Below are 26573 nucleotides of genomic sequence, written 5' to 3'. Positions count from 1 at the left end.
ATTATCTCTGCTGCGATGTCACTCACTCCCCTGTGCAATGGTATTGGCTCACTGCAGAAGGTAAGCATGTAGAGACAGCACAAAACCTTTTTACTTCTTATTCTTCTAATAGTTCTTAACATTGCATTATCTCTTCATTGATAATAGTCAATGTGCTCACCAGAAAAACACCATGCATTTCAATATATTTTGGATATACATATGGTACAATTTTATGAAGGAAAATTACAAAATATAAGATTTTATTTTGTTTTCTTATTTTCCAAGTTTCTGGAAATATATGTATACGGGATTGGTCTCTTTTCTGTTGAAAACGCTGCCATTCAACTCATACCATCAAATTAATTTACTGCCTTCATTTCTTGCACATAATATGGAAATCACGAGGGGTGCATACTGATTCCCTGAAACCTCAGCTGCGTGAAAGATCTTTCTATGCTAGATCTGCTTCTGTTTGTACCTTATCAATGAGTCACACATATGTGTCCTTTTGAAGTGGTTATCTAATTTCTATTTCCTCCCATGTGCTTTAGAATGATCCCTTAATGGTTGAACTAAATGTGTCTACGTTTTGTTATTTTATCTAGCACACTGTTTCTTTTTCCTGCCAGGATATATTTCAGGCAGTCCACGTGACAAAACAATGAATACTCTAGGAAGGCACTGGCTTTATTTAGAGCCCAGCAATACTTCATTTTGTTGATATGTGACATTACAGAAAGGTTTCTTTGATGGTTCAGTAAAACAAACCACATAACAATTTGTCTCTTGATTGTGGATCAATCATACATTGATTAGGGCACCTAATCTTTGGTGGCTGTGTCGGGAGTAGGTTGGATATTTATTAAGCTCTTGGGTGCTGGATTGACACTATTTTATCAGTGACCATCGATGATTTCTGACAATGAATATTTGAAAATGACAGATATTAATAATAACTTCTTAACTTCTTTTAAAAAGTCATAACAAAAAGGTAAGTAATAACGATAAATGGCCACAGTGAAAATCAAAGCTCGTAGGCCACACAATATCGCTGTGGAGAACAGACATCTGAGAGGAATAAGAGAGCGTGAAGTGGAAGTTGGAAAAATAAAAAGGAAGATGTAAATACAAACAAGGTATGCTCAAGCGAAAAAAGGAAACAGCTCATTCTGTAATATCAAGCAGAGAGCCCTGAGCAGATATGTAACTAGCAATTTCAGGCCAAGGGCAAGAACTAAACATTTTATTTTATTCACCCTGTCCTTGTACCTTCCTGCCTTTGGGCCCCCACCTGCCACACGGTTCACGATTTTGCTCTATTTATAATCCGTGGGGATCCTGTGTCAGGTTACCCGGCCTTCTGAGTCAGCAGAGGATGGCAAGCACAGCCAAAAAACGCTAAGTCACTCTGAGTTGGAAGGTGTTCTCAGAATTTCACTCCCCGCTGAGTCTCCTACCATGCATGGGGTTACTTTGGAGGGATCTCATCATGCTGAATAGCACGCACTTTTCTTTTAAAAAGCTACTTTTTAAAGTAGATAAATGGCATATGATTTTTATAAGTGCTATCTAATTTCAAAACCAACCTAAAGTGGCTTCTACGACCTCTGAGATTCCAGGGCTCAGCAGTGGGAAGTGCCACAGAGCCGCCCACCCCATCGGGGCCAGCGTGTGAGACTTCATGGTATCACACTCACTGCCAGTTGTACCTGTGCTGAGGGCCGTGCAAGGCGTGCCCCACGGCAAGGACCTACCGAGCCTTCCCTAGGAGGAGCACACACGAACCCAGCCACAGTCTAGATGCGCGAATGTCCCGGCTTTCACAATTTACAAATGTTTCAAGTGAAATTTATTTTTACTACTTTTATGAAAAGTCACTATGTGCTGCAAATTTGTAAACAATGTGAGATGGAAGAGGACGTAAGCTGCATTGTCTCTATGCTTGCACCTGGAGGAAAGAAACCACGACTACTCATTGTGGCGCCACCTTCATAAGAAAATGTTCTACATCTCTATCGGTATTCAAGTTCTTATTTGCAAGCAACAAAAACTCTACACATCTGAGCAGGTGGAGCCCTTACTGGAAGGTGAGACAAAGGCATGTGGCAAGGGGACAGAAATCAAGGTGGGTTCAGTGGCTGGCAGTGGTCACATGCTGCCTAACAGTTGCCATGGAAAGGAGCCATCAAGTCACCTGTCACCCCCTTGGTGACATCTGCTTTTCTCATCCTTCCATTATATGTCTCTCACTCCATTATCCACGGTTGATAGACTGACTGTGTGTTTGTCTAGCTCTCAAAGGACGGAGGGAAAGGGGGGGTCTCTCCCCTTACAGTTTCATCATGAGAAACCTTAACATGTGACTGGCAACTAAGAAGCCAAATTACAAATGTCCACCATGGCCAGTGTGAATTTTGTCTTGACTAACAATTCGTCAAATTTTATGAAAAGTTGGATGACTCCTCCATTCTTTTTTTTTTTTTTTTTTTTAAGAATTAATTAATTTGAGGCAGAGAGAGAGTGAGCGAGCAAGCATGAGCGGGCATGGGAGGGCAGAAAGGCAGAGAGAGAGAGGGAGAAAGAGATTCCCCACTGAGCAGGGAGCCCGATGTGGGGCTCAATCCCAGGACCCTGAGATCATGACGAGAGCCAAAGGCAGATGCTTCACTGGCTCAGCCACCCAGGCGCCCTCCCCCATTCTTTTTAAAGGGTTTTTGGTAAGTTCATTCTCAGAAACAGGACTTATGATCTTGGCATCCATTCAAACCAGGCAGCCTGAATTTTCCCTATGATCTTTGAGAAATTACTGAGTCTATTTCCTGTTTTCTCTATATACAATAATGCACATACATTTTATCTTAGAGATTTCACTAAAATCACGGATGATGCTAATTAGACTATAGATCTCTGTAACAAGAAATTCAATCTGTAGTCAACATTTAATTTTACTACTACATATCTAATCAGCCCAGGACTGATTTTATAGAATTCTTATCTAATTGCATCAGTAGAAAATCTAAAAGGCAGTATGTCTGTAGGTGTCCACATTTCATGTATAAATGTCACACAAGAGACATTTATGCTGAAAGGCATGTGGCCATTTCATGTGCAATTTCACGTAAGTCTTAAAGCTTGTCAACAGTGAGAAATGTGTCCTACCATGACAGGAAGAAAATGAGCCCAGTTTCCTGCTTCCTGGAAAAGAGACACCGTGAGGTAGAGCCTTTGCACCTGAACAGAACACCTGTATTGAAAACTAGGGATAGAAACTTATTCCTGGTGATATTTCCCATCTCTCTTTGCTTCTTAGCCAAATCTAAGAAAAATCAGGGGAAGAGCTACAAAGCTGCCTACCTTATGTGCCTTCTTTCAAAATCAACCCTTTCTCTCTCTCTCTCTCTCTTTTTTTTTTTTTTAAGATTTTATTTATTTATTCATGAGAGACACAGAGAGAGGGGCAGAGACACAGGAAGAGGAAGAAGCAGGTTCCATGCAGGGAGCCCGACGTGGGACTCGATCCCGGGTCTCCAGGATCAGGCCCTGGGCTGAAGGCAGCGCTAAACCACTGAGCCACCCGGGCTGCCCTTTTTCTATGAACTATATTGTAGTGGGTGCCCTGGAAAGGGTGTCACTTGGCCTGCCTCTGGGCTCTAAGGTACCGGAATCAGTCTTACAAGTTCATTGTAAGTAGGATCCCCCCCGGGAATTACCTTAGATAAAGCATCTGTAAGGCTTACAAAGTAAAGTGAATGCATCTCCAAGGAATGGAGGGGGAGATTAGGACGATCTGTTACTGTAACCATTCCGTATTTTCTTTCTATTTCAGTACCTATATAAAGGTGTAAGTGATTTCAGCAGACTGCCTACTGTAAGATTTATTTTTAAGATTACAGTTATTGATTTTTCTCACTCCCTCATCAGTGTTATTTAGAAAAATCTCAGCTGATGACGATGGACCTGTCTATATAACGCCAAATATTCAGATGAAAGTGCATCAGGGGCTGGCTTGTTGATTTTATGGTAACATCGGGATACTTGACTGACTTATTTTTACAGATTTTTCCTTAAGGAATTTATTTGTTTATTTGACAGAGAGTGAGAGAGCACAAGCAGGGGGAGTGGCAGATGCAGAGGGAGAAGCAGGCTCCCCACTGAGCTGGGAGCCCAACACAGGGCTCAACCCCAGGACCCTGAGATCATGATCTGAGCAGAAGGCAGATGCTTAACCAACTGAACCACCCAGGGCCCCCTTTTAAAGATTTTTATGTAGATATTTGACATCATAAAAGTTGTACTGTAGCTTCATGTGAAATAATCCTGTTATTAAAGCAATAATGTTGACAATATTGGTAACAGGCTCTTTATACATTGTTGGTTGTGTCATCTTGAATGCAAACTCATCTTCCTGAAGATAATGACTAAAACTATATTTTAAAATTCAGCATAAAAAGAACACTAGATCATATGATATAAATCCTTTTTCTTTCTAAAAACCCTCGTGATTTTTTTTCTTGAAGTGATAATATTTATTTTGGTGAACTTTTTAAGGCTGAACACATCAAGCATACACACAAAATCCCTGAAACGCATCAAAGAGCTTTGTGGACTGTAATCTCATGTTGATTTTATAGTGTTCTGACCATATGCTCTATTTCCTTTTCCTTTATTTACTTATTGTTTTAAAGTAAGCTCTTCACCCAACAGTGGGGCTTGAACTCAGCCCCCCAAGATAAAGTGTTATATCTTCTACCAGGTGCCCCATATACTACCACATTATAAATGAATCTGTGTTATGTGGAATTTATTCTCAGGAAACTGAGAAATAATGGCATAAACCCACAGGTGCCTCAAGCATTTTATTTCCACACCGCTGGCACCTGAAGTCCTCCTACTTTGGCTGAGGTCAAATGCAGAGAACGTATTAGCATCACTGCAGGGATGTAATGTCATCTTCACCTGACAGTGATTTTTAAATACCACAACATAAATTATGTCTACAATATTCAACTTAAAAGCATTTGTTAATTTTTGTTTGTTTTGGACATTCTTCTTCTTCTCTTTCTAGCTGGAGCTAGAGACAGAAGCTGGAGCCTCTGAGATAGAAGAGGAGAAAGAAGGACATTGCGCTGAAGACACTTAGGGCCTAAGTGAGGACAACTGTGTTCTCTAGTGTGGGAAGGACATACATTCTTGGTCACACTTTCATGGGAGTCTGCTCGTCACTTAATTCCAGCTATTACGACAACCGTGACTATGTCGGGGTCATTACCTGAGTGGTGTGGCTCTCTCTCTGTCTCTGAAATGATGAGGGCGTGGAGCTGCTCACAGACAACCTGGAGAATCCATCTTCTTCAGGTAAACCTATGGAGGTTAATGCCAAGAAGTCGTTAAGTTGTGTATCCTTCCCCCAAATAAGACAAGCCGTGTACTTACTGCAATAAACTCAAATTGTTCAAGTTCATGGATTGAAATGGTCAGTAAATACTCCCTGAATAATAAATTTCCCAAGGGAACATGGGGACACAAGTACTGCTGCAGATCCATTTAAGAGAAGAGGAAATATGCTGGAAAAAAGCAGTGCGGTGGGAATCAAGAAATGTTCCATAGAGGCACAAGTTGAGTAAAGAAGTACTGGAAGGGAGGAGGGAAACTCTCCTGGAGACTGAGGGCTGCCTGGTGAGGTAGCGATGGCAGAAGGAAGAGCACGTGTAGAACACAGAGTGAGTGGTTTCCTTGACTGGCTACAGAGGGGAGTTGGTGTTTCATCTGCGGAGTTGCAGGGAGGCAAAGCGGGGATTCAAGACAGACAAGACATTATCAAATCTACACGTCACATGAACTCTGTTGACTCGTGGTCCTTCATATGCAAAGGCAAGGAAGAGACTGGGTAGAGTTTTAGGCAGAAGAGGTCAGGGTAGCTGTCCTTTCACGGCGATCAATTCCTAACCAACCATGTAGGATAAAGAGCAGCTGTGAGAAAATGTATGTCCTCCACCAAAATAATACAAAAGGACCTCTGGAGCACCAGAGGGTTAAATAACGATTCCTTAGGATAGAAGCAGGGTTTCTCAACCTCAGCACAGTTGACACTTTGGGCTACGTATCTCTGCCGTGGGGCTGCCCCGTGCACTGTATGAGGTTTGGCAGCATTCCTGGTCTCTACCCCAGGTGGGAGTAGCACCTCACCAGTGTGATAGCCAAAGATGCCCGCTGGGAGGCAAGATCATCCCTGGGAGAGAGGGATCGAATATCATCACAGGTGACTCGCTAAGAAAAATAAATACATGAAAAAAAAAAAAGAAAAGCCACTTGATGGAATGAGCTCAATCCAGAGACTTAAAATTATGAAGTGATTGCTACTCTTACCTAAAATCATCATTAACCAGGATGGTGTAATTGATTATACATATACAGACTTCCTAAATTAAAGATCATTAGCAAATGATGGCGCACTTCTGCAATTACAGGAGTCAGCGAGTTTCTCAGGGAAGTCCACAAGACCCCACCAACGCATAACAAGGCCCCCAGTCCATCTTCCTGTTATATATACAAATGCCTTGGCATGGAAAGGTTAGCTTTGTCCAGACTGGGCAGACTGGGGCCGGCACTTGGAAAACGACAGGCCTGCAAATGGGGGTCATGGGGAAAGATGGGTCCTGGCCAGAAGCAACAGTAATGTCTGAGGTTGGCTGGGGGAATACTGTATTCAGGACTGGTGTAACAGATGTGGGGAAGGGGCCAATCAAACACGGGTAGAGTGGTCTGGTGTGTAAACCAGGTGGTGGTGTGGCTCTCTCTCTGTCTCTGAAATGATGAGGGTGTAGAGCTGCTCACAGACAACCTGGAGAATCCATCTTCTTCAGGTAAACCTATGGGACGATGGAAATCTGAGATCAGTTACAAGCTGGAATTCCAGGTAACCAGATAAGCAGATAGTCAGCAATAAAATGTGTGTCCACACAGCCCAGCACAGCAAAGAGTCTGGGCTTCACGTGAAAGAGGAGTGCCAAAAGTGTGGTTGTCCGTGGGGGGAACAGAGTGATGACCAACAAGCAAGACAAACATCCACATCTAGAAAATCTACTTCAGGGACATCTTACTAAGACCAGGAATCTGAGGAAGGGGAAGAACGTTGGGGTCCATTTTTCAAAACTGAATTATAAATTAGAAGTTTATTCCCTGAATAAAAACAAAGTCAGCTCGTGGAGGATACACACTCAGAGCCAAATCAGTAGCGTGATGTGCTTTATATAGTGTCAATTAAATAAAGTTAAGATTTATGGTCACCCTCTGAATAAGGCACTGGGAAATGCAATGAAACAGAAAGGAGTGACCCTTAGCCAGAACATACAGTGGAGTGAGATACGGGTCAGGCAGTGGGGACAGATGACATTGAGCAGGGTCCTAGAGAGAGCAGGGATGGATTCTGATGAAGGGACTGGAGGCACGTGGTGGTGGAGACATCAAAGGATCTGAGTCTTCTGGGAGGAGAATGCGCTGAAAGGTGAAGAAGTCAAGGTGCATGTGCTTGGGAGAACTCTAGGTAAAGACATCAAATTTCCAGATGGCTCCACACCCAGTGGAAGGGCCCCTGAGAGGGTGTGGCTGGGGGAGGGGGCAGGACCCTGCAAGATGTACTGGAAGGTAGGGAAGGTCAAGGGGAAGCACTTGACATGCCATTCCATGGACATTTGATAATATTTTGTAGGCAATGGACAGCACCATGGGTTTCTGAGATGGGGAAGGGATATGATGCCATTTTACCTGAGTGGTGAGTTAAGAGGCCTTTCTTACCTGTTGAATAAAGGAATCACGGATCCTAGAGCCTGTGGCAGGGTCAACAAGGGAGGGACAGATGGTGTCAGGGTAGGGCAGGTGAAGGCATGGGGATGGAGAGCCGGGTGCAGAGGGGCGGTTGAGGGAGGAGGGGTGCTGTGAGCCTTGGTGTGTGTGGTGTCTCCTCCCCATCATGAAAGTGCAGGTGGAGGGAGTAAAGGAGACCAACTAGCCTGGGGTGCAGAAAACCTTTGCTGGTTGAAGCAAACAGGTGGGAGAAGCTCACTCAGGCCAATGTGCCAAAGGGAGTGGGAGCCAGAAGACAGAGTTATAACTGGGAAGCACTGAGGACGTTAGAAGGCAGAGTTTAATTTTGTTTTGTTTTTGAACAATACGATATTTTATCTTGTTGCCATATGAGAAGCAGCACATTTTAAAGGCAAATAATCTAAAAATGACACCAAAAGAAAAAAAAAAAAGAAAACCCATGAAGGAAAAAATGGATTAGTATCTCTATTTGAACATTTAAAAATAAATATATGCTAAAATATCATAAAAATAAAACGCCAACTAAAAAAGAACAATACAGAACATTTAAATATACTAAATAAAAGGCTTTCCTATTCTTAAAGCACCCTACAGATCAAAATAAAGAACCTGCTGTCAGATTTTAAAACATGGCAAAGAATATGTAGTGAGAGGAAAGAAAGTAAGTAAGCACTAAATAATAAAAATAAGCAATAAATGTTCAAAAAATGCACGTAGAAGTACATTAACATACCCACTTTACTTATTAAGATAACAAGTGTTGAAAACATTCTATTACAGAAACCTCACACACATATAAAAGTAAAGAGAAGATGTAGTGAAACTCTAGTTGCGCATCACCAAGATTTGGGATAGTCATTATTTTAATCTTGTTTCACTTACTTCTCGAGATCTTTAAAAAAAAAAAAAAAGACCTAGAAATCATGTCATCTCACCTGTCAGTTCTTGAACATGTATCTCTCCTGCAGGCCAGGGGTTTCCTCTGCAGCTACCGTGTGCTATGCAAAGGCCCCAGAAAAGCCCCCAAGTCTTGGGGTAGAGAATTCTACTGTGTTCCTACAGAGCTGAAATTTTGTGATGTGTGTGGAGGGGATGTCCCATCCTGTTCAGGTTAATCTGAACATTTATTTGTTGAGTCCCATTGAAGGCTTGCATCCCAGAAGATTGTCTGCACATTCACAAACATGTTCTACGTTATTTGTGGCCACAGCCTTCTCCTCAGACCACATTCTGAAGTGACATTCCCGATGGATACAGTTCTCTGCCCTCAACATGTCCTTTCCACGGCCCCAACGGTGGGCCTCAAAATGCTAAACAAGCCCACTTGATATGAAGCCATCATTTTCAGGAGCCATGTTTTTCCAAATTATAGCAAGGGCTCAGGTCTTCAGGTCTTCTGCAGCCATCCGCATCCTGCCCCCCAGATTCCCCACTCTTCTGTTCAAAGAAAGCAGGCAGAGGCTTGGGGGAGGCATTCCCCACCCGCTGATGGGGGCCATGTAATAGTAACACTATAGAACATGCGGGTCTGCACTGGGGGTTGGCAGATGGGGAGTCAGGAAGTCATCAGCCTTGAGTTTTGATCAAGGGTCCAGGTAGAGGGAGGAGACTCCGTACATCCTCTCCTTGTGAGTGGGGTCCTGCTCAGAGCTTTGCAAGGAATCTTTCCCCAGGATGCTCAGGGGCAGTGGGGTTCAGGACATTCTCCCCATCATGTGTGGTGTGGATCCTGATCCAGGACTCCCTTGAGATTTGTAAGGGGGATGTTGAAAAGGAATAGCCTCTGTGGTGGTAAAGCTTCCATGTAAAACCCCACGGGTTTATGGAAAGTCTTCTAAGAACAGAAGCATGGGGCGGGCTGTAGGAGGTGGTGTGTCTCTGAATCTTGTGTAATGAACCAGTTAGTACCTGCTGGTCACAATCCCTGAAATTAAGTTTGTTGAGTTAATAGCAATGAGGTTTGAGCCTCCTTTCGTGTCCTCCCAGCCTATCCAGGACCCCCTTATCTTTAAGTCATGCCTCTCTCAGTTTTTGTGAAATTGGACATCTGTGCTCCTCTATCTCTGATCATTTATTCTGTATCTCCAGGTCTGCCCTTCTCAAGGGAGATTTCTAAAAGCTTGGCACTCTACATGGTTCTGTGGTCAGATTTTCCCTCATTTGTCCTTAAATGTTTTCCTCTGAGGCTAAAAATGATCCCATTTTTCCAGCTTCCTTGAAAACTCTGCCTTTTCTATCTTTCCATCCTGGAACTCCTCTGAAACTCCCAAGCTATAAGCATCATTTATGCAATCACCGTGGACAGCCATGAGTCCCTGTTAACTCTTTAACTTCAAATCCAACCCACAGAATAAACCTCCTCTTCAAACTGTTTCTAACTTCTGTTAGAGTGCCCTGTTCTCTTGTCCAGAAGCTCAACATCATTTCTTCACTGGAAAGTGTGCCCTTCTACTCTGAATCTGATCCATTCTGAAAATCCCAAACCTCGGGACACCTGGATGGCTCAGTGGTTGAGTATCTGCCTTGGGCTCAGGCCATGATCCCAGGGTCCTAGGATCGGGTCCTGCATCGGGATCCCCGCAGGGAGCCTGCTTCTCCCTCTGCTTGTGTCTCTTCCTCTCTCTCTCTTTCTGTGTCTCTCACGAATAAATAAATAAAATATTTCAAAAAAAATCTCAGCCCACAGGAATCTCTTCCATCTGGAGGCAACAGAGCACTCATTATTTATGTCATTGATCTGACACTTGTTACTGGCTGTTCTGTTTTGTGATTTCTCTTGAAATGTATTGTTAACACTACATATGATCCCCTTTCCAAACAGAGCACCTCCTGAGTTGGTTAGATTTCCTATGGTTCTGCATGCTTTGCATAAGGGCTGCATGCAACTGGTGCCTCATAAATGCTTTGGTTGACTGATGTGCATTTGCCTTTCACTAGGCTTCTTCATGCCAACCTGTCCTTTATAATATTTTGAATCTTCTAACCCTCTAAGGGAAAAAACAGAGCCTTCCTTGGAACTCCAGCCATACATATATCTCAATTTCCATTCATTTCTGAGGCTCCAAATTTGTAATGTCTGTCATCACACTGAATACCAGTGTAGGCCACCAAAATGATAAGCATGTTTGACTACACACACGGGGCACTGGGGTCTATGTGTAAGTAAGTCATTAGTCATCGATTCTAGCATTATAATCTGTATGGTCTTGGGCAAATTAACTCACTGCCTTATACTTCAACTACATCATGCATTTTTGTTTTTATTAGACACATTTTCAGTGATTTTCTAGCTCTATAGTATCTAAGCTTTTATGATACCTATCTATAGGTAACGTTTATTGAACACCAATTTGTTCTAACATCATTGTACTAAACCCTCATAACAATCTCATAAGGCAGGCCCTTTAATTATCCCCATTTTTAAGATGAGAAAACTGAGACCCAGACAGATTAAGTAATTTGCTCCCAGGCATGGAGTTCGTAAGCATGAGAGCTGGGGTCTGAACGGAGGCACACAGGGACCATGCAACAGTGCCAGGAAAGAGTTGAGTGGGCATTTCAACCCAGCCATTTTGAATCCTGACTTTTCAACTACAGTGGGGAAAAGTTAATTAAATGAAATCCAAATTAGCCATTATTTGATATGATTTCAAAATATTTTTAGCCAGATGCAGTGGGGCAGGGCCTTCTAAATGTCCGAGGAGCTAGCTTTCTTTGCAAAGCTACCTTCTGCTGCTGAAAATAGATATTTACACAATATTCCAGATTGTCATGTGAAGGCTTGCTTCCCCTGGCAGTTGGCCTTTGAATCAGACAACAATATGAGTTCCAAAGAATCTATACAATTCCCATAAACAAAGTGATGTTGCAAAATGTATATTTGAATGTTTTTCATGGGCTCAAAGAAAGGATCCTTTGCCAGCATTCTGGATCTATCTCGAGCAGGACTGACAAAAGGCATTTTTAGATGTTTCCAGAATCACTGTGGTTTGGTGCTCTGGTGGTGCTAGTTTCAATATGGTGCTGGAGCCAATGCAAAGAATGCAGAGCTCCTGGTCCTGCAGATGGTCCCCCCGCCCCAAGTCCTTCCCTGTGGAAAGCCCTTTACACCACAGATAATCCTTACTGTGCAGCGAGGATAAACATAATTCGAGTAAAAAAAAAAAAAGAAACAATCTTCACAGAATGATAAATGGAAAACCAAATGTAATGACTGTATTCTTTAATTGACATTTGTTTCCTGATGCCTAGTAATAAAATGTATATTCATTGAGCAGCAAGGAAGAAAGTCATACTGAACATAAAACGGCCTAGCTGGGATTTTTTATATCTTTATTTCTCCGCAAAATAAACATCTTTATGCTCACAATATTTTGTGTGATACAACTAAAATGTCCTAACGCTAAAAACTGTTCTTTAATCTAATGATAAATAACCACAAGTCCGGGGAATAATTAAGTATACCAAAAAAGATCTAAGTCTGTGTTCACATTAGTAAAAGGATGGCAATTAAAGTAAGTGATAGCTATAATTACCCACACATAACTATATTTCAGCAAATGAACAAACAGATAATTATTTCTGGGAAGCAGAGGTAGCATGCAGATACTGGCATTCAAGAGAAATAATTTCCTAGAAAATAACACTATTTCTGATTCAATTAGAATTTCAAGTTATTTTAAACATTTATTTCCATCTCGTGCCTTTATTTAGAAAGCACACTGACTCTACGTTGTGAATTAGGAATCATGAGCAGTAACCGCTTTCAGAATTATAATGATCACATATATATCATGTACTGCACATGTGTAATATTTGTTCAGTTTGTATCATACGGACAAGAAGAAATTTTCTGACTCTGCACCCTGCCCAGAACTCAGTGGCTCCCACGTAACCTGCAACATCGTTCCAATCAGTGTCTGCCTACCCAGTGCTAAGTATCCAGGGCATTGTGCTCAGTACTGTCGTCATTATGGGGAAGTCGCAGGTAGCTTTTAAAGACTGAAACCCCAATTGCAATAATTTGTCTTCTGTGCATGTTACCTCCTGAGGTTTCCAAGTGATCATCAATTAATGACAACGCAGAACTAGCTTTATTGTAAAACCTGGTCCCTAGAAGATTTAAGGGGCAATGTATATACCTGTGTTCTAGGGCTCGAAAATTTATTACATGCTGAAGTTTAGAAGCCTGAGAGTCCTAAATATTTAATTTGATATTGTTAATTTCAGGCAATGTATTCCACAAAAATTTCCATTTTGGTATGGAGGATTTTTTTGTTTGTTTGCTCCATTGGTTTTTGGTTTTACTTTGACTTTTAGAGTAAAACTCCGAGTTTTTTGTTGTTAGGTTTTTCAGGACTGTCGCTCAAGCCAAAGCTTTTGGCTTTTGACTCAAGACAAAGAAAAATTTAATAATTTGGTGACAAGAAGTTTCTCTTTTCTTTTTCTTTATGATAGGATAAAGGCCATCCATGGTGAGCTAGGGAGAAGCATGGGCTGAAACTTTAGCACAAGTGAATGAATCTATGGCCATCTTTCTTAAATATTTATTTGTGTATTCAGTTATCATCATTTGAACATATTTTAAATTCCTTTTTTTTTCATGGTGTTGATCTTTAAATACTCCAAAATTGCAAGTAAAACAGGAATTAATTATTTTCTTACTAGATATATGTAGCCCTTGTGAAATATACTTCTATCACATACTTGTTTGCTATTGCTGTCACTCAAATTCCATTTTTTATTATTCTAGAAATACTTAATTTCAATATAAGGGCACATAATTTTTTTGTTATCTTTACCTACTCCCTAAGAGTTAGCATCAGAGATTTCAGAAAGTAACCATATTAAAAGAAACCATCTTAAAAGATCTCTATATTTCTAGCTAAACAGATATGCATAAATCTGAATATCAAACATTAACCTGAAAAGCTTTACAAAATGCCTATTTTAATCAAGTTGGAATAATACATTACAGTGTTATTTTAAGGGTGGGAAATCAGGAGATAATTTTGCTTTCCAACCGATAGGGTTTGGTTATTGTAAACCATGGCAGTCTCATACGATGAGGTGCCATCACTGAGCACACTTAAGGGCTAGCTGTAAGCTAAGCAGAGCTGTACTTGCTGACATGGAGATAAACCACATGATACTTCTAAGGGAGTAGAGCAGAATAGTAAAACTACACGTATGTATAATTCAAACTTTATGAAAATAAAGCCAAATATATGATGTAACTATACACAAAATAATCGTATGAAAACAAAGCTCGACACAGTGGAATATTAGACACGTTTAGAGTATTTCTAGGTAAAAAATTGATAGTTTTTATTCTTTCTTTACTCTTCCCTCTATTTTCCAAAACATGTATAATTTGTATAACATGCATGAAATGATAAATGCCATATGAATAATAATATCTTAATTTTAAAAGCTGCGAAATTCGGCCAAGAGAAAAATGTTAAGGAAAGCTGATACTTGGGGGTTCTGGGAGCCTGTATCATTCTTGCCTGAACTTTTGTCCGTTTGTGGTGGTAATACAATTTGGTAAGGGCACTTTTTTTTTCTACAAGTCTTTGCTGCTGGTAGAAAAATCCTCCTGTATCTAACTGATGTCACTCTCCCACCCCCATTGCACCAAAAAGCCTCTGTCGCCTGTCCCCTGTACTTATTTTTTTCTTTAAGATTTATTTATTTGAGAGAGAGAGAAGGTGCGTGTGTGCACACACATGTTGTGGAGGGGTAGAGGCAGAGAGAGAGAGAATCCTAAGCAGACTCCCCGCTGAGCATGGAGACTCTCTCAGGGCTCAATCTTAGGACCCTGAGATCATGACCTGAACCAAAATCGAGAGTCTGATGCTTGACTGACTGAGCTACCCAGGCTCCCTATGACCTGCATATTTCTGATCAATATTCATCATCCTTGCTTAATATGGTGGGGTACGGTTTGTAAAACCATTTGAATTTTTCTGTGTGTGTGTGATTCAAACAATCTTATTTTCTGAGTGCCAACAGGGAATTTCCACGTTGCCCTGGAGACCTTCATGCTAAACTCGAATAAACCCTGCCTCGACCAATTACCTATCCCCAGACTACTCTCATCCACCAGCCCCGAAATAATGTGTGACTTCTGATAGGAATGGCCCGGCTTGGTTTTCATCCTATTCCCTCTCCCCTCCTCCTGCTTCTGATCTCAGCAGTGAGCGTCTGTGGATGAGCAATATGCTCAGCTGAGAAGCAATGATCCTCAGCTTCCCTATGTTCCCTGGGGCCTAGAAGAAACCTGAAATGGGATGGGGACCACTCACTGTCCTGGATGCATAACATGGACTCTCTGTTTCCCTCTCTGTTCCCTTCTCACCCTGTCTCCCTCCTCTCTCTTCTGTTTTACCTTTTTAAATTGTGGAACTGTAATTGGCACATGAGTCAAGAAACAGGACTGTGTCAGGGACTCAGAAGCCCCCATCACACTCTCACCCAATCATCATGGGCTGCTTCTTCTCCAGCAAAATCCCTGTCCTCCCTTGGGCAGCAAGAATTTTTTTTTTTTTTTTTTTTTTGCCAGAGCCCCTCCCCTCTTTGTTGGTCAGTGCTGCCGTTCTGCAAGGTGTGCAGTAGTATCTCCTGTGCTTTTCATGGGCATTTCTCTAATTACCAGTGAAGGTGGATTCTAAAGAATGCTTAAGTGCCTATACATGTCCTCCATCCAATTTCCTATTTGATAGTCTTTTGTTTCTAAGTAAACACCGAATATGACCCTTGGTTGGTTAAGTTTTTGAAAATACTTCCTCTTGGGGCACCTGGGTGGCTGAATGGTTGAGCACCTGCCTTTGGCTCATGTTGTGATCCCAGGATCCCGGGATCAAGTCCCGCATAGGGAGCCTACTTCTCCCTCTGCCTACGTCTCTGTCTCTTTCTCTGTCTCTCATGAATAAATAAATAAAATCTTTTAAAAAAAGAAAATACTTCCTCGCCCCCACTCTCTCTCTATATATAATTTTATTTTTCCTTTGTGGTTACCACTCTTTTGTGGCCTGTTTAAGAAGTCATTTTTTTTCTTCTGAGGTTAAAAAATAAGCCTATATTTTCTTCTACAAATTTTATTATTTTCCATTTGACACTTAGGTCTATAATCTGCTAGAAATCTTTTGTGTGTATAGCACAAAGTAGGGATGAAGTTCATTTTTTCCCTCACATAGATAGCAAATGAATATCCTTCCCCCAGTGCCCTGCAATGCCAAGTTTGTTATAAATTAGGTCGTTATTTATGCAAGCTGGGAAGGTTTTCTGTCTTTCCTCTTTTTCTGTATTCCTAGTCTCTGGAAGAGTTTATGTAACACTGGCATTCTTTCATCCTTAAGATTTGGAGACAATTTACCAGGAAAGTCATTTGGGTTTTCCCCACAGAAAAGTATTCAATTACAACTTCAATTGATTTAATATTTACATTGTTATTTAGCTTTCCTATTTTTTTGGTCCATTTTGATTGTTGTAGTTTATTTATTTATTTATTTTTAGAAATGTGTTCATCTAAATTCACAAATTTATTTTGGCATAAAGTGTTCATAACATACTCAAGCTCTGGAAGGTCAGTGGCAGGTCTCCTCTTCATCTCTAGAGTAGCCATCTGTGCCACCTTCTTTATTTGTCTACTTTCCTTATAAGAGAGTTGTCCGTTTTATTCATGTTTCAAAAGGATTTTTTTTCAAAAAACTGACTTCTGGTTTTGTTATTTGTTACAAATTTCTTTTTTTTTTTTTTTTTTTTTTTTTTTTTTTTTTTTTTTGTTACAAATTTCAATAACTTAGCTCTTACCTTTATTATATCTTTCCTTCTACTTCCTTGGTGTTTAATGGTTGCTCTGTTTCTAACTTGTATTTGAAAAATCGATTTTTGCCCTTTCTTCTTTTGTAATACATATGTTTAAAGACATACATTTCCACTGATGAAGACATTAGCAGTGTCCCGCAAGTTCTGTTATGTTTTCATTGACACTAGTTACAAAGTTCTGGATTTTTGTGATTTCTTCCGAAATCTACTGATTCCTTAGAGTTGTAATTTAGAACTCCCAAACAAATGAGAATGGTTGTTGTTAATATGTGCATAGCATACCATTCCCTGTCCTGTTCCTTCACATTTAAATTTGTAGCATTCTCATATTTTATACGCTTTTCAGAGATCTTAGGCTTTAAAATATTTTATTAATGAATTTATCTTTAATGCAAATTCACACCAAATGAGTCTCTTATGGTTTCATGGCATTCAAGCTTAGTTATTTTCAGAGGTGTTTTTATGTCTACCATCTATGACCTTTCTATTTGTCTTGTTTGTCAGAGAGCTCCTGTTTACCCTTTTTTTTTTTTTTTTTTTTTTTTTTTTTTTCTGTTTACCCTTTTTTGCCATCTTTTGGGTGGACTGACTTTTATTATTCTATTTTACTGTTTATTAGTTTGGAAATTATATACTCCACTATTATTCCTTCAGTGGTTGCCTTCGAAATTATAGCCTGCGAGTTTGAGTTATCCAAGTGTGATAGTAAACTCTGCTTTACACTCTCCTGATTACACCGGTTTTATTTACTATTTGTTTTTCCTGCTTGTATCTCTGAGCCTTCTGGGTTTGCTGGTATTTAGTTCTTCTAGTTTTTATTTTTTTTCTAAAACTGCCCTAAGTCCTGTGCATTCATACAGAAGTTTTTTACTATTTATGAAAACCTAGATTGGCAGTTATTTGAGCACGTTAAATATGTTACTTTATTGTTTTTGAATTGTCTTTTGAATTGCTGCTCCTTAGAGTTTGTCTTTTCTTTTTTTTTTTTTACTTCTGGCTGCTTTTAATATTCACTCTCAGTTACCAGTGTTTCACTATGAGATGCCTAGGGGCAGTTTTCTTTTTATTTATTCTAATTAGGCTTGTTTCATTTTAACAAAAGTCACATTTACAGACAGACAGATGTCCACACGTATAAATTTCTAGGAACACATGCGTTCCTGTTTGTGGATAGCAATTCATACCCTTCCACAGTCTGCTATAGTCTGAATGTTTGTAGCCTCCCACTCCTGTTCATATGTTGGAATCCTAACCCCTAAGGTGATGGTTGTAGGAAGTGGTGCCTCAGGAAGGACATTAGGTCACAAGAGTGGCACCCTCATGATTGGCATTAGTGTCCTTATGAGAGAGACCCCAGAGAACTGGCTCCTTTCTTCCAACCAAGTAAGGACACAGTGGGAGACTGGCAATCTGCCAGCTGGAGGAGAGCCGGACTTGGAGCTATGTTTCGGCCATTTATAAGCCACCCAGTCTAGGTATTTTGTTACAGCAGCACGAATGGAGCAAGACAGCGGTCCATCTCCTGCCACACACCCAGCCTCAGGCAACCAACCATCTGTTTTTTTTTTTTTTTTTTTGCCTATAGTTTTGCATTTTGCAAAACACCATGTGAATGGAATCATACTCATAGTCTTTGATTCTTTTCTCATTTAGCGCAATGTGCTTGAGAGTCACCCATTTTGTTGCATGTGAGAGTAGTGTACCATCCCCCTCTGCTTTTTTTTGCATAGTTTATCCATGTGCTAGTCAGCCTGTAAAATGGCCCCCAGTGAGCCCACGATTAGGCACTCACACCTCATATAACCCCCTCCCACCAAGGGATCTGGATGTGTGACCTGCTTGCAGTGAACGGAATGTGGCAGAGGTGCTGGATGTTCCCTCCAGGATGGGCTATGTAAGGACCATGGCTTCCATTCAGATGCTCTTTCTCACTCTCTCATGGACTGCGTGCCCTGGCAGGAGCCAGCTGCCCTGGTGTGAGGCCACCCTTATGGAGAAGCCTGTATGAGTGAGCTGGGAAGCAGATGAAACCTGCCTGTAGCCATGTAAATGATCTTGGAGATGGACCATCTCTCTATCAAGCTTCAAGATGACTAGAATTTTGGCCAACTGTTAGTTGATAGTTGCTTCACGAAGGACCTTGAAACAAAGGCACTTAACTCAGCCACGGCCAGATTCCTGACCCACAGAATGTATGAAATAATAGCATTCTGCTGAATTAAGCCTCTAAGTTCTGGAGGCAGAGGGCAGGTGGTGGTAAATTTACAGAGCCACAGGATCCAGTCACCTGTCGATGGGTGTCCATTTTGGATGATTATGAATGAGGACACAATTAGCATTTGCACACAAGTATTGGCATTGGCACAGTCTTCCCCACTGCCTGTGTCATCTCTCTCCTTTCTCCAGAATTCCAGTGCCTCTCTCACCACACCGTTCATGTCTCTAAACTGTGTTCTGGAATCCCCAATCTTCTCTTGCTTCTTCTGTGTTTCATTTCTCACAGTTTCTCATTTATCTTCCACTTCCTCAGGTTTCTTTTTTTTTCTTTCCCTTTTCAAATGACTGTGTCTAATTAACTTTAAACTCATCTTCTATTGTATTTAATTTTATGACTATTTCTCAATTTCAGAATTTCCATTTGGCATGTTTTTATAGTTCCCCATTTTTGCTGATTCTCATTCTTTTATCTCCTTGGGTATAGTAAACATACTCATCTTAAAGGACATGCTTCTGAATTCCAATATCTTAGGCTCCCACGGATGCATTGGGATTGCTGCTCCTGCTTGTTAATTTTTTATCTTGTTTTGTGTTGTCATGTGCCTGGTTTTTTGACTGCATGTTGAATATTGTATTTGAAACATGGTTTCGATCATTTTGAAGCCTCTGATGTTGTAACTGTCCTTTGGGACACACACACACACACACACACACACACACACACACACACATTTCCTCCCAGACACCTGTGGTCCCTGTCAATCCTGAAGGCCCACCATTAACCTCAGGGGTTGAGATGATTCATAACTGAGTTGTGGTTTCTAGGTCAAGTACACACAGCCCTTAGGAGGGATGTGTCAAGACTCCGACCCATGGCCTTGGCAGATCCTGGACTTAGTCTGTCCCCACAATCCAGGAGGCCATCAGGAATCAAGTTGGAATCCTGAGCTGCCTTCTGGGGATTAGGACAGTGCTCTGAATGGTCCTTGGAGAAAAGCCTAGAAAGTGGGCTTACTTGCTTGGTCCCCATGGCATTCCATACCTCCTCCTCAGCCTCCTCCCTGGATCTCATTGTCATAATAGTTTAAGAATTAAAGATTCTTAATCAGAAGAAAAATCAGATTAAAAAACAATAGTTTTGACCAGCTTCTCTGGATGTTCTCAAGAAAACATTGGTCTGACTCTTCCCAATAGCTGTTTCTAGAAGCCATGGGTTACTTTTACATTTGAGAGAAATAAGTTGTTTAGACACTAGTAGACATGTAGTCTAACCAATTTCTAGATGACACATTCATTGATACATTCCAATTAAATGCTTATGGCCAAGCTGGTGGTTATCATGCCTTCAATATTATTTTCCCTCATACTACTCAGGTATGAGAAGAAAAAGGTATTTTTCAAATTAAAAATATCATTAGAGCAACTCCATCTCCTCCTTCCATTCTGTATAATCTCATTTTATATTGGTTCCCAGATATCATATACTCCACAGCAATCTCTGAAAAGTCAACTAACAAGGAATACAACTGTAATTCTTTAACCTAACCAATATAATGCTACAATATACCCCACAGTGACATTTATGATCTATGTTACAGTTTTTAAGCTTACTTCATTTTTATCTTTCAAATCCATTCTCCCTAGAAAGTTGACAGAACTTAATACTTTCATCTATTTAATTCTGAGTTTAAAAAGCACTTACCATTTGAGATGGAATTCCCATTTTCAGCAGTGATAGCACTCGATAGTGAATTAGGTAATTGAATTCCATGGTTATTTGCATTTCTATCTTGAGTTTCAGATGCAATTTCTGATCTACCAGGATCATCTCGGCCACTTAAGTTCATGTTAGTTTCAAAACCTAAAATAAATTTTAGAAAGGATTATTCTTTTTGAGTAAAATGTACCGATTAGTTTAATAAAATAGTAGATGAAACTAATAGAACTCATCAAAAGAAATATTAATTACATTTGAAATAGTAAATTAATAATCATCCTTAATTAAATTTACAGTCTACAAAATACTCACCAAATTTTGCCACAACACTATTAAACATAATGGGAATTATTAAGTGGTGATAATGTGTTTCATCATGTATTATTTTCAAGCATATCTATACAGAGCTTTTGATGTCAGAGTCTAACAACTTGTCACTAGAGCACTGTCTTGAAAACACTATTACCTAAAACAAGCATGGCAATAAATTCATGTTTCAGTAGTTTTCTCAATTATTAAACTAAGTAGAGCTGAGACAATCCTATAGACTTAAAAAATAAGAAATAGACTTTCAGTATCATTACAAAATTTGTTAGTATCCATTTAAGAGTATTAACTTCAAAATCCTACTTCTGCATTCTATACACTAACATCACCCAATTGTTCACTGAATGTCCCATGTTGAGTGTTCAGAGATCAATAAACACAGAAGCCTTTGTCCAAATTATGCTGAAGAGCCAATGAAGACTTTTTTGTAAAAATACTATGTAGTAATAGTAAAGTAAAATATAATAAATGCCAGGAGTTGGAGCAATGGAGCAAAATCTACTGCACTATCCTCAGGCAGGGCCTACGCATGAACAGAGTGTGCAAATCAAGCACAATTGTGCACCATGGCATCAGGTGTGGCCCTCGCCACCCCTCCCCTCTCCTCTTTTGGTGTCATGGTCTCTCTCTCAGGCTGGCCAGGTGTGCCTGGGATTGGCTCTTGCTTCCCCAGGGACCTCAAAAATCTCCAACATTCTGGAGGGTTTTGCTCAGTATTGAGGATGTGCACACTGCTTCTGCTCTTTGTTGGTACACAGTAGATACTGACTGCCTTTAGGTTAGGCTTTTCTAAAGTTTTAGGCTACCAGATTATTTGAAAGGGATAAAAAGCATAATTTGTTTTATTATACTTTATGTGTAGCAAAACTGTTTATCTTCAATGATCTGAAATGAGAAAGGGAGGGAGGAAGGAGGGGGAAGGATGGATGGATGGAAGGAGGGAGGATGGATGGATGGAGGGAGGGATAGAAAGAAGGAGGAAGAGAGGAAGGATGGAGGGAGGAAAGGAAGGAAGGATAGATGGAAGGAGGAGGGAGGAGGGAGGGGGAAGAAGTAGGGGGAGGAATGGATGGATGGATGGATGGATGGATGGATGGAAGAGGAGGGAGGAAAGAAAGATGGATGGATAGAGGGAGGGAGGAAGGCAGGATGAATGGAGGGAGGATGGAGAGAGGGAGGAGGGAGGAGGAGGATGGAGGAAGGGAGGAAGGGAAGGAAAATAGGGAAAAGGCCAGCCCCCCAGAGCTTATCTCTGTAGGCTTGTCTTAACATGATCCTAACTCTTGCCTCTAGACATGATTTCCCGGTGCCCCGAGCTTTACATTCCAACAGCGCTACAAGCAGGTGACAAGCATTTATTTAGAGGCTCCATACTGACCCGTGTTTCCCTGCTTCTCTAGACATACTCCCCCAACCCAGGGTGCCCCTGTCCTCACCAGTGGGGCCCTTGGTCGGATGAGCCACCGGGCCTGTCATTTACAAGCAGAGCGTGCAGCCTAGAGAGGAGCCAGGTCTGCTCCTGGGGAAGGGCTGTTGCTGTCTAGAGCAGGAAATGCTGGATAGATAGGATGAAGGCAACAGGGTCTTTGAAAACCAGCTGGGGGCGTGGAGATTTCAGTGACCAGGGATCCACTGTAGCCCCTGGCTCCCTGCATTTAAACAGAAGTGGAAAGGCCTGGCCCAGCCAGTGCGCGTAAGAGCAGGTGATGGAAGGAGCCATCTGAGTTCTCGCCAACGAGCAGTCACTGCGTAGGCTGGCGCTGGGAGACTCCCTCTGTCATTGGGTCCACTCTAGTTTGCCCTTTCACGAAATCCTGAGAGTTAGTAAAACAGGTTTGGCAGTAAAGCTGTCCCAGGACACAGACTCATCCGCCTCTCTTCAAGCTAAGTGAGTTGTTTCTTGAATGCCTACTATGTGTTCGACACCCTTCAGGGGCTCCACATGGTCATGCAGTAATGACCATGACACAGACGGGGCTTGGAACTCACCTCTCGGTTTGACCACAGCCAAGCCAGTAAACAAACAGGCAGAGACCTGCAGGCGGGGCAGAAAACCTAACCGCGGGCAGCGGGCAGCGGGCAGCAGGGGTGAGTGGTCGCCCCACCTGGCAGTGTGGCCAGGGAAGCATCCCTCTAAGGGCTGCCTTGAGGCTCAGAGAAGGAGGGAGAAGACTGGCTGCCTAGAAAGATAATCACCCACATGTGTGAAGCCTTGAAGAAGCAGGAAAGCTCATCTTTTTGAGGGAACTTGGAAGTAGGATCCTAATGAGTTAAGCATGCAGAAGCAGAGGGCAGGTGGGGCGGGGGCCTGGGCACATGGCCCAGGGCCATGGGAGGCCATGGCAGGAATGAACAGAGGTTCTGTTCTCAGAGCAAAGGGGGCGTACTGAAGGCTATGAGCCAGGGAGTCCCTCACTGGGTCAATGGGGACAGTCCCCTCACCTCTAGTGGTACAAAACTCTACCCTCTGAGACACTGTGCAGGCTCCCAGTACAAACAAGATGCTAGCTTCGCTCCTAACCAATGGCCAGCCCATAAACAATTCATTCACATATTTACAGTCAAAACCTCCAATGTTGCTATTAAAGCCTTAAAAATATTTCCAATCAGCAGGGTATACCGTAGCCAAGGACTGTTTTTAAACCTGTCATACAAGTAAGGCTGTGATTCTTACATTATCTACTAAAAATGTCTTTACATATATATTTTTTTGAGATCAAAATGCATTTAATGTGGTCTCTTTATACTTTTATCTTAAAAGCATAGGTCTACTCAGGATGGCTGTGGGTTGGCATAAGAAAAGAAGTCCTTCTTCAAGTAAAACGTAAGAATTGATGGCCAATCTGATGACAATAGTTCACCTTGTTCTGATGATAATTATAGTATCTCCTGAGCGTCTATGATGCGCCAACCCTCCGCTAGATGCAGCATCAAGGTTTGTTCTGCTTTTCCTACTTCTGAAGAGCTGTCACTTTCACACCCATTTTCGAGATGAGGTCACTGAGGCTTGAGGAGGTTAAGCTACATGCAAACATTTCATAACCAGCCGTTGGTTGCAGCTGGGTTCAGACTGAGGCACGCAGCCTCCACCACCCACTCACACTCATTCCTACGCTTGGCCCTCTGTTTAAAGTCTTCCTTCATTTCATTTGCTGATCTAAAGGATAAGGCAGCTGCTTTTCTGTGGCTCTCCTGGATCGCCATGCCTCAGCGGTAATGAACTGGGAACCATAGATTGAGCGTTGTACTCTGGCCACTGACCTGGAGTTGCAACATCAATATAGAAGTCTCCACTTTTGGGTTATCCTTATTCATCAATATTAATTGTGGGGATGGTTCTCGGCTTACTAAATTCTGTGTCAGCCTCTGCTCATAAACACCCTTGCTCCAAACTAAATCCAAACATGCAAAAGCATCTGTGCCCCAACATGTTAATGCCTGGATTCAACCACAGTGAGGGGCAAATGCAGAAACCCTCCAGTTTGATCTTGCCATAAAGGGTCAGTTTAGCATAGGAGCATTTGCCACATTCCTTGTGTGTGTGTGTGTGTGTGTGTGTGTGTGCGTGACCCTGACTCAGACTCACACAGTAAAGGAATTAACAGCAGTGAAAAAGCAAGAGGACACCGAGTCTGAGGAAGTCTAGCTATAATAGCACATATACAAAATGCACACTTTATGGAGAGTCCTAAAAGGAATGATCCAGAGCACACAAAGTGGCAAAGCCTGTTCATGCCTCCAAGCAGGGGCCATTGGGATTTTGAGGGTGAAGAAAAATCGGTCACAGTCACAGCAAAAGAAAATATTTGAGACTCTCAGTAAATCTAAGCAAACAAGCACGGGAGTGTGAGCTGTAAAATCCCGTATAAAGAAGGTATGTCTGAGTCACTTTGGTATCTCAGCATCTCGTCTGATCAGTGGTTTGTGTAGCTCAGTGGCATCCTTTGGTTGGGTGCTCCACAACACGAGGTGATCTGAATACCTGTGCTGTTTTTCCCAGCCTGTAAACAGGATTTCTCTGTGACCCCTGCCTGGTGCTGTTTGTACAGGTCCGGGAGAAATGAATCACCCTGGGATCTGACTCAAAGAGAAAGCCTTGGCCTTGACACTAGATACAATGTGGACACAGTTAAGTTGAATCTCAATCTCATGGGAGAGTTCTAGCAAATCTCTAAATGTGAATACGGGAAAAATTCAGCTTTGCTGTGTTCGCTTTTTATATAACTAAAATATCACACTGGGGAGAGGGGCGTGATCCTTTGAAAACTGGTTTTCAATAAAAGGTGATATTGCCCACCAGGGGACATTTGGCCATGTCTGGAAATGTTCCTAGTCCTCACCCAGGAGGAGGGGGCTGCTACTGGTATCTCGTGGGTGGAGGTCAGAGGTGCTATGAAGCACCAGCAATGCACAGCCAGCCCCCAGGATGAGGAATTTCTACCCAGGATGCCCGTAGGGCTGAGGCTGAGAAACTTTGCCTTAAAACCTAGGTCAGTTCATGCCATTAGCTCACTCAAGTCTCTCCTCTGGTTTCTTATTTCATTGAGATTGAGACCCAAAGGCTTCCCGTGGCAGAGACCGTCCACCACCTGATACTCTGCGCACCCTGGACCTCATTTCCAGCTACCCCCTTGCCAGGTGTGCCTGATATTCTTCTAGTAGAAGAATCACTCCCCAGAGAGAGCTGGGAGCCCTGCATGTTGCTCAGGCTCTGCTCAAATCTGTCCTGAGCAGACAGGCTTTCCAGACCACCTTCCAGAGGATAACTCCTCTCTCTGGTGCAGGTCATTTTCTGTCCCTACTCCTTGCTCTAATTTCCTATGTCATCCTTCTCACCGAGGACATATACGTCCCAAGCATTTGTTTTCTGCTTGACCCCTTCCAGAGTGCTGGCAGCATGAACACAAGTGCCCCATGGGAGCCTGGAACAGTGCCTGCACAGAGTAGGTGCTCAATAAAACATTTGTTGAAAGAAAGAAACAACAGAATAAATAATAAGCCAATTGTCACAACAAAACTGCTGTAGAAAATTTTCTAGAAGGAAAGTACATGTTTCGCAATTAAAATAGTTGACAAATTTACTGAAGACTCCATGTAAATGATTATGGACAAATCTCAATCACCATTTCTCCTTGTTCACACAAGATTCCTGGAAACATGAAAGGACTTCCACTGTTAACACACCTTTGAGTTCTAATCTCTATTTATTTAAAGTTACAACCTAAGGAAAATTTCACATTGTGCGAGGTGAAAATTTTCTATGTATTCAAAGGGCCAGAGCTGTTTGCTTTCCACCTGCCGTATTAATGTGAGGGGAAGAAAGGACTTTGGGATATTTGAAATATCTTCCTGACCCACAGTGTGTATTTAGGTTTTTGCTGTTGTGCTACCAATTATCACTGATAAATATTCCATCCTTGTCTCACCAATATGCCAAGTTCATGCATATTGCTCAGTTTAAAAAAAAATCTTACTTTACCTTGCTTTGCGATCTCTAATGTCAGAAAATTGCAATCAGTTTGGCAGGTATTGGCTCTGGAATCTTGGTGCCTAGAGATGGGCAGAGGTGGGTTGACTAGGAGTGATGGCTGCAGACCCCACCCTCACTTGCAAAGGTCACATCCAAGGTCCAAGAGCCAATCAGTGCATGCACTATTAACACTTGCATAAGACAGCT

At 41.7% G+C, this 26573-nt stretch overlaps 1 protein-coding gene and 1 long non-coding RNA gene across 2 annotated transcripts in view; one reads left to right on the top strand and one right to left on the bottom strand.

The window, feature by feature from the left end:
- MYO16 (myosin XVI) overlaps positions 1-26573 on the bottom strand; it is a 481094-nt gene that overhangs the window by 22973 nt on the left and 431548 nt on the right. The window contains exons 34-35 of the mRNA XM_049099266.1: positions 20555-20713; positions 5252-5343 (exon numbers count right to left, since the gene is read on the bottom strand). Coding sequence (XP_048955223.1) covers positions 5252-5343; positions 20555-20713 — 251 coding nt within the window. The remainder of the gene's footprint in view (positions 1-5251; positions 5344-20554; positions 20714-26573) is intronic.
- Positions 1409-5443, top strand: LOC118351960 (uncharacterized). The gene is made up of 2 exons (XR_004808273.2): positions 1409-2069; positions 5048-5443. It is a non-coding gene; the product is annotated as an uncharacterized LOC118351960 (long non-coding RNA).

Source organism: Canis lupus, chromosome 22 (genome assembly GCF_003254725.2).
Source record: "Canis lupus dingo isolate Sandy chromosome 22, ASM325472v2, whole genome shotgun sequence".
NCBI classification, from domain to species: Eukaryota; Metazoa; Chordata; class Mammalia; order Carnivora; family Canidae; genus Canis; species Canis lupus.
Note: the sequence above shows the minus strand (reverse complement) of the source record. Positions and strands in the feature narration are given on the sequence as shown.